Source organism: Hylobates moloch, unplaced genomic scaffold (genome assembly GCF_009828535.3).
Source record: "Hylobates moloch isolate HMO894 unplaced genomic scaffold, HMol_V3 SCAFFOLD_10, whole genome shotgun sequence".
NCBI lineage: Eukaryota > Metazoa > Chordata > Mammalia > Primates > Hylobatidae > Hylobates > Hylobates moloch.
In genome coordinates this window covers 71,050,679-71,059,087 of record NW_026652285.1, presented here as the reverse complement: position 1 = coordinate 71,059,087, position 8,409 = coordinate 71,050,679, and the positions used below count along the sequence as shown (strand labels likewise).

At 42.9% G+C, this 8,409-nt stretch overlaps 1 protein-coding gene across 2 annotated transcripts in view; it reads right to left on the bottom strand.

Annotated features, from left to right (window-relative positions):
* Positions 1 to 328: 328 nt before the first annotated feature.
* The window catches only part of GALNT12 (polypeptide N-acetylgalactosaminyltransferase 12), a 44,550-nt gene continuing 36,469 nt past the window's right edge, over positions 329 to 8,409 (bottom strand). Inside the window, exons 8-10 of one of the 2 annotated variants that reach the window (XM_032164665.2) lie at positions 6,870 to 6,983; positions 4,960 to 5,106; positions 331 to 2,097 (exon numbers count right to left, since the gene is read on the bottom strand). In XM_032164665.2, the coding sequence (XP_032020556.1) occupies positions 1,957 to 2,097; positions 4,960 to 5,106; positions 6,870 to 6,983 (402 nt within the window). In that variant the 3' untranslated portion in view covers positions 331 to 1,956. Of the gene's footprint in view, positions 2,098 to 4,959; positions 5,107 to 6,869; positions 6,984 to 8,409 lie in introns of both variants that reach the window. The other variant, XM_058445669.1, reaches the window with a different exon arrangement.

Below are 8,409 nucleotides of genomic sequence, written 5' to 3'. Positions count from 1 at the left end.
GCAGGGGGCTTCCAGGTCACAGGTGAATTCGAAGATTTCCTGATTGGCAATTGGTTGAAAGAGTTAAGCTCTGCCTAAAGAGTCCAAGTTAGCTGAACTAAGGTAAGAGGTGGGGGGTGGAAGCCAAGGTTCTTATGCAGATGAAGCTCCATGTAGCAGGCTTCAGAGAGAATAGATATGAAGGTCTCTTATCAGACCTTAAAAAGTGTCAGACTCTCCTGAAAAGACCTAGTTAGGGAAGGAGATTCTCTACAGAATGTAAATTTCCCCCGCAAGAAATAGCTTTGCAGGGCCATTTCAGAATATGTTAAAGAAATATATTTCGGGGCAAAATACTTGGATTTCCTTCAGGGTCATAGGATGTTATACCAGAGTCAGGTTGGAATTTGGTATGTATTGCTACAAAGAGTCTGTTTGGTCCATCTTAAGAGCTCTGTTTTAACGTGAATGCCGGTCAGCTGTCTTTAAACTCCAAAGGGAGGAGAGGGTAATGAGGCTTGTCTGGATACTGCCCCCTTCTCATCATGGCCTGAACTAGTTTTTCAGTTCTGAACTAGGTTCAGGTTTTTCTGGGATCTTCTTGGCCAAGAGAGGAGTCCATTCAATCAGATGGGGGACCCTAGAATTTTATGTTTTATTTTTTGAGGCAAAGTCTGGCTCTGTCGCCCAGGCTGGAGTGGCACGATCTTGGCTCACTGCAACCTCTGCCTCCTGGGTTCAGGCGACTCTTCTGCTTCAGCCTCCGGAGTAGCTGGGATTACAGGCGCACGCCACCATGTCCAGCTAATTTTGTATTTTTAGTAGAGATGGGGTTTCGCCATGTTGACCAGGCTGGTCTCGAACTCCTGACCTCAAGGGATCTGCCCTCCTTGCCCTCCCAAAGTGCTAGGAGCATAGGCATGAGCCACAGCACCCGGCCCTAGAATTTTATTTTTGGTTTACATTACAAAAACAAAGATCTGCAGTCAGTGTTCTCACATCTTTTTAATCATTCATATTGACTTAATCAGGTTGAGACAATCTCAGGGTTGGTCTGGGATCATTCACAAATCAGAATTACTCAGAGAAATTTTCACAGCAGTTGCGGCAGCACAAACTCTAATGCTGATTTAAATTAATAAATGTTATTAATGAACAAACTTGAAAAAGGAATTTCATATGGAACATTACATTTCTCCCTGACACTACCGTACCATAAAAATTAAAAATGATATAAACATGTTTTAAAGTCATAGTGGTAGTTGCTAAAGGCAACCAGCCACACTACAGTGAGGCATTGTTAGAAGTTCGCTCTCAAGTTGACTCAACTTAGTAAAGCAAATTGTTCTCTGAGATTTCAGCTTTGGTTAGTCCTCTTTGGCTGACATGAACATTATGGAGTGTTAACTGTGGTAGCAACACATAACCAAAAAGCATTCTTTTTAAAATACATCTAGAAGATCTCAATGACCTGAATAAATCAATACAATGTTCCTAGTGACAGTCTTTCTATACTGGGAAAACTTTAACCCCACAGCTGAGGTATTATCAGTTAATGAAAAGTACGTTGCTTGAACCTGATTTCCACCCATGCAGATATCTTCATACCTGGGAATTCTTGTAAATATCAAAATAAAATCTTTACCTTTTTTTCTAATGAGAGTAAAAGGCACGACTGTAAAATATACATCTTGATAGAAAAATATTATAAGGTTTTAATTTTCTAAATACCAAGGGTTAACATCTTCGAAAATAGGGTATTTTGGAACATTCAAAAAGTTCTCAAAATAAGTACAAAGCTTTTTCACATTTTTACTAAATCCAACACAACTTTCACAAATGGCAAAATGATTGCCTCTTCAAAGCAAAGCAGCCTAGTTTTTGGTGGGCTCTGGTCACTGCTTAGTGACTAAGTCTTTGTTGGGCAGAGTCCTGGCTCCACAGTCTCCTTCGATGGGCTCCTTGATACAGGAGGCTTCATAACATGCGCTCCTTGAAGAACCATTTCTGATGATCCGAGTTGGTGCAGTCTCGTAAGAGTGGAACGAAACTGTCACTCGACTCCTTCCTCGCAGCCTGGACACATTTCTTGGACTGTTCGTGAAATAAAGAACCATCCTACAAAAGATAACAGAATGACAGGCAAGTCATCAGAAAAGTCTCTTTTTCCTAAAAACGTTTTAAAGAGATCAGGGTCTGATTTTTACGATTTCAGAAATATTTATTGAGGGATAAGTGTCTTCCGTGTAACGCAGCAACTCAGGACTGTGCCGGAGAAGGGGAGCACCAGGCTTGTAGAGGTTGCGTCTCGCTTGCCTCTCACAGGACCGATGGTGCCACCTGCTGGCTGCTCTGGGCATGTGTCAGACCCTACATCTCCCTATTGCATTTGGCTTCCTTCAGAGAAATCAGGAACAAAGATCCTTTGTTTATCTCTTTCACTCCTCTTAGGTCAACTCATTCCGTGCAGGGTGATCTCTTACTCTTAGGTATTTAAACAGAGAGTGTGGAAACTTGGCTGTAGTCCCAGCTCAGCCACAGACCAGCTGGATGAGAAAGCCAGTCACTTGGCCACATGGCCTGAGCTCCTCATCTGTCACACATCAGAGAATCAGTGGGTTATGTGCCCTGTGCCAATCCCCAAACCCCAAAGACGATGGTCTTCTTTAACGACCTCCTGCTTCTCTCCTTTCTGCCAGCCCTTGCTCAGTTATCTCAGCAAGTCTCTCTCTCAGGCCTGGTGTTTATCTTTTCCCTCTGCCTCTGTTATAAGCTGTATGCAACGCACTTAATCATGGCTGAGCAGCAAACAGGCAGAGTGAATAACAACATCGGTGAAAAACCTTTGTGATGTGCTGTTTTATATCACTAAATGGAACTTGTGTTTTCATTCAAAAAAATCCAAACTCATGTTTTGTAGAATCCAAGAAATGACATTTCAGAGGTTTTTAGGCCTACATAAGAAAATTACAAGGCTGGGCACGGTGGCTCACGCCTGTAATCATAGCACTTTGGGAGGCTGAGGCGGGTGGATCACTTGAGGCCAGGAGTTCAAGACTAGCCTGGCCAACATGGCGAAACTCCATCTCTGCTAAAAATACAAAAAATTAGCTGGGCGTGGTGGCACGCGCCGGTAGTCCCAGCTACTCAGGAGACTGAGGCAGGAGAATCGCTTGAACCCAGGAGGCGGAGGTTGCAGTGAGCTGAGATTGTACCCCTGCACTCCAGCCTTGGTGGAGTAAGGCTCCGTCTCAAAAAAAAAAAAAAAAAAAAAAAGATCCAGCCCTAAGAACTAAAAACAAGCTTTTTATTATGGTTTAGTGAATACTAAGTGGGGAAATTTCCTTCTGAATTCAAATATGTTTCTGTTCAATATATATTTGTTTTATATATATATTTAGGGCATGACTGATGAAATATAATAAATCAAGCTGTATCCTTTTCACATATGAATCAAAGTATTAAGTGTCCTGAAGAAAGGTAAATAATCCAATTAAGTATCCTTCTTCCCAGCCTCCTAAACAAACTTCCTTTTCCTTAAACGGTCACTGAAATTTAAGATAAAATTTCTGATATGTCAAACTAATTTTATTGTTTCTAATGTCCACTACCATTCCTTGAGGGCTTACAATGGCTTATGGTTGGGAGAAAGATGGGAAGAGGAGGACATTCAAGAAGATCAGAGACTTCTGGGGTATGCAGAAGTATTTTTCCTTCTTATTTGCCTGTATTCAATAGGTAACACTACGGTGTGTGGCTTTTCTGGGCAGCCTGCAAATGTCATTGCTAGTGACATTTTTCTGTAGGAAAACATATTCCAGCTTTTAATCATCTTTAGAATAAACCCGTTTATAAGCAGTATATTGGGAGTGAAAGCTGCCCAGGGAGATAAAAAACAGTGAATTTTTTTCTTTCGAATGATTTTCTTTGGATTTATTCCCTCCCATGCTTTTTAGTGAGTCAAAGGATATGATGGATTTACTGGTCCTGATGGAAGCTGACTGCAAGTGTGGCGGGGTCAGCACCCTCAGGTCTGAGGTAACCCTCAGTTTCAAATCAACTGTGACTATCCGGGGAGCCTACTCCATCAGAGGTGTTTTCTTGGTTATAATACCACAAGTAACAACTAATCTCTATCGAGCTTTATAGTTCCCAAAGAATATTTCTGGCTATGCATGTAATCCTCACTAAAGTAAGGCTGCTATTATTGCACTTTTTTTTTTTTTTTTTTTTTTGAGACGGAGTCTTGCTCTGTCTCCCAGGCTACAGTGCAGTGGCATGATTTCAGCTCACTGCAACCTCCACCTTCTGGGTTCAGGCAATTGTCCTGCTTCAGCCTCCCAAGTAGATGGGACTACAGGGGCATGCCACCACACCTGGCTCTTTTTTTTTTTTTTTTTTTTTTTTTAGTAGAGATGGGGTTTTGCCATGTTGGCCAGGCTGGTCTTGAACTCCTGGCTTCAGATGATCCACCTGCCTTGACCTCCCAAAGTGCTGGGATTACAGGTGTGAGCCACTGTACCTGGCCTATTGTACTTATTTTAGAGCTGGGAAAGACAAGGCTTAGAGAGGTGGGGTGGCTTATATCTGGATCTAACACTTTGGCTAATATCCTTACACTTGGGCTATTTGGCTCACTCGTTTAAAGCCCTTTCATCTCTGAATGCATTTGTAAGAGCTATTTCCATGTTGGTGCCTGCAGCTCATGGGGGTGCAAGGGAAATGGAAAAGACTGAAATGGACTGGACAATGAGGAAGGAAGGCAGTGCTAATGACACCGTGTGCCAGGGGACTCCAATCTCCTGCCATCACCGCCCCCCAGGCTCACTGGGACTGAGGTTCCAGGTCTTCCAGAGCTCCTGTCCATGCGTGACCACATCCCTGATCCTCACCAGGACGATGCCAGAGAGAATGTCTGACTCCCACTCTCCCTTATAGCCCAGGGACTGTCAGCAGGAAGGAAGGAGAGAGTTCACCTACCTCCTGCAAGATGAACTTCTGATTCTCTGGGGCAGTTTCTTCGCAGAGATGCATGATCAGGGTATCCATTCCTGCTTCCACAGCAATGCAGCCCTCAGGCTGGTGGGTGTTATAGCGTATTTCTTTCTGGGACGTGTACTCGAAAAACTAAAAATGGGGCAGCCAACATGTAACACAACATTTTCCAGTGATGTGGGAAGAGGAAAGATCGCTGGACAAGAACCTGGGATCACGAGAGCATGGGTGGGGTCATGTACCCGCGTCACCACCAACACGAGCCTGTGTGATGGGTTCCTCCGCATCCCACAGCCCTCAGTGGACCGCTACTGCAGTGCTTCATGAGCATGGAGGAAATGGCCCTTCCCATGCCTGCCCGGCTTGCTAGACAGGGAGACAGCGCTGGTACACGTCACCTCCTGCCTGCAACGTTGAATGCTGTGTTGGTGTGTGATGGAAGGAAGTGAAATGGACCCATCCCAGCACTAGCTCTTGGGGGCTCTTTGTGACCTTGACTAGCTACTTCCTCTCCTTTTCCTCAGTCTCTCCTCCCAAATCCCCAATATGATAGTTCCTAGAAGATGTAAAGTGCTGTGCATAAGCAGGCAATGTGACCGCTAACGGGAAGACTTGGTTCTTCCCGGGCAATGGTTTTCCTACCTGAGTGTACTAGGAACTACCTACAGTGACTGTTAAAAATGCTGATTGCTGGCCCCATCCCAGAGACGGAATAAGGATTCCTTGTGTGTGAGGTGGGGCCTAGGAAGCTGCATTTTCTGCATCTTTGACAAGACACCCACGCACCCCACCAGCCCCTTCCAAAAATTCTGACACAGGTGGGTGTTCTTAAGGCACACAGAGCAGGGCTTCTCACACCATTATCTCCTGAAAAGCTGCTTAAAACAAGAGTCTGGGATTCGGTAGGGTTGGGATCAGTCTGAAATGTGCATTTCCAAGCTCCCAGATGATGCTGATGGTAGCACTCAGGTACCATCGGCTTTGAGGAAGGCTGTTCTAAACAGTGTTGAAAACCTAAATAATTTAAGGTTGCAGGGGTCGGAATTAAGAAAGTTTACCGTTGACCATAAGAAGGCTTCATATTCAAGTGGCATTGGGGTGAATCCAGATTGGAAAAAAAACATCTAAATCTCTATCCCTTCGTTTCCTGGTGTCTGATAACTCCTTAGTACGGTAAAGCTTCAGAGGCCCAGAACCAACACTTCTCTCCATTCCTGCATCCTCCAAGGGTCCTGTCAACTGCTTTCCAGGGCTGGGGGTCCTTTACTGGTCTTCAGACTCCCCCAGGACTGAACCTCCCCTGCCCAGCCTGAATTACAGCCCTTCACCCAGACAGATACACCTGGCCCCCAGCTGAGGCAATGTCCCTAAACAGCACCTTGCAAGGTGGCCCTATGCATTAAACCTGTCATTCCGCTTAACAATTAATTCTAAGGAAATCGTCTGAAATGCACATCTGTTACTTTCTCCTTCCTTCTGTCTGACCCAAGGTGTCAGAGGCAGGGTTATTTATAATTGCAAAGACAGGGAAGCAGGGAACCAGTTAACGAAACAGCAATACAAGTACAAAATGAAATATCAAGAGGTCACCAGGAATGATATTCTCAAGGGATATCTAATAACATAAGAAAAATAGATGAAGGGAATGGAAATAATGGAATATAAAAACATACAGACATTGTGACAACTATTTACAACACATAATCGCTATGAGTTATGTGTAAAAAATGATGGGAAGAAAACACATTTTAACAGTGGTCTCTCTGAGTCTGGCCATTCACCCCAGGCTTCTACTTTTTATATTTCCCAAATATTACTTTTACAAGAAAAAAATTCAAATATTTAATTTTTTAACAAAACACACAGCTTTCTCCTCTTTTGAGGCTCATACCTACCTGATTCTGGCCCATCCCATGACAGAGGTACAGAATGACCTGGTGTCCCATGATCTGGTTTTCATCGGGAGGGTTATAGTCAAAGCAGTAATCTGTTAGTCCTTTGTTCTGGAGCTAAATAAAACATAAATGTGGCATTTCGGTCCAGATTTATACACACTAACAGATGCCACACAAGGCTTGGGGAGGGTACCTGGCATGAGAGGAGAGCCTGCTTCAAGAGCTAGACGCAAAGGTAAGAGTCTTTTCTGTACAGCACCTTCTAGCTTTAAAAGTGCTCTTCCTTTTTCTGTAGGCAAGAATCATTACTCCTATTTTAAGGTGATGAGCCTAAGGACCAGAGAGATAGACTCTTCATGGCCTGAAAGCTCCTGTCTCTTTCTTTCTCATTAGTGGCAGCCTTGCTGCTGCACAAGTCCAAATATACCTTGGTTGATACCTCGAACTAGATTAATCAAGCTAACTAAATCAAGCAGGTGATAGACACAAAGAAAGAATTATTTTAGGCTGGGTTCAGTGGCTCATGCCTGTGATCCCAGCACTTTGGGAGGCGGACGCAGGTGGATCACTTGAGGCCAGGAGTTCTAGACCAGCCTGGCCAACATGGCAAAACCACATCTCTACTAAAAATACAAAACGTAGCCAGGTGTGGTGGGGTGCGCCTGTAGTACCAGTTACTTGGGAGGCTGAGGCGGGAGAATCACTTGAACCCAGAAGGCGGAGGTTGCAGTGAGCTGAGATCGTGCCACTGTACTCCAGCCTGGGCAACAAGGCACGACTCTGTCCTCCCCACCACCAAAAAAAAAAAAAAAAAAAAAGAATTAATTTAAATCACTTTAGAACATGGTATGTTTGAAAATACTACCTATGAAATATATTCTATAAACAAATTGAGCTGCAAAGAAATTATAAACCTCATTCAGTATAACACTCTAAGCTGCAGTACTGAATTAATTATCTTGAAACTATTTTCAATATATTTTAGGATAAAGAAAATAAGTAATTATGTTAATATTGTTTAAAACCAAGATTTTCAGGGTAAGAAAAAAGAAATATGAGTATGCTATTAAAGAAAATTTTTAAGACTACATTGGATTTTCAGATATTAATATAAGCTCATGATCTGTTTCTCAAAAATATGAATTTCCTTTCTCTGCCCAATGAGAAAAATTTAGAGCTGTGCTATTTCATGTGGCGGCCACTGGCCACTGTGGCTACTGGACACTTGAAATGTAACTAATCCAAACTGAGATATGCTATAAGTATAAAATTCACACCAGATTTCAAGGCTTAGTATGAAAAAAGAATGTAAAATGCCTCAATGAATAAATACTTATATTAATTATATGTTGAAATGATATTATTTGGGATATACTGAGTTAAACATTTCATTAACTTTACTTTTTTTTAATATGGTTACTAAAAAAATTTAAGTTACAACTGTGGCTCTCATTACATTTCTGTTAAACTGCATGGTCCGGAGGCAATGACAACACATAGCAACGGGCACCACCAGCATCCAGACTGACTCCCAGTACCG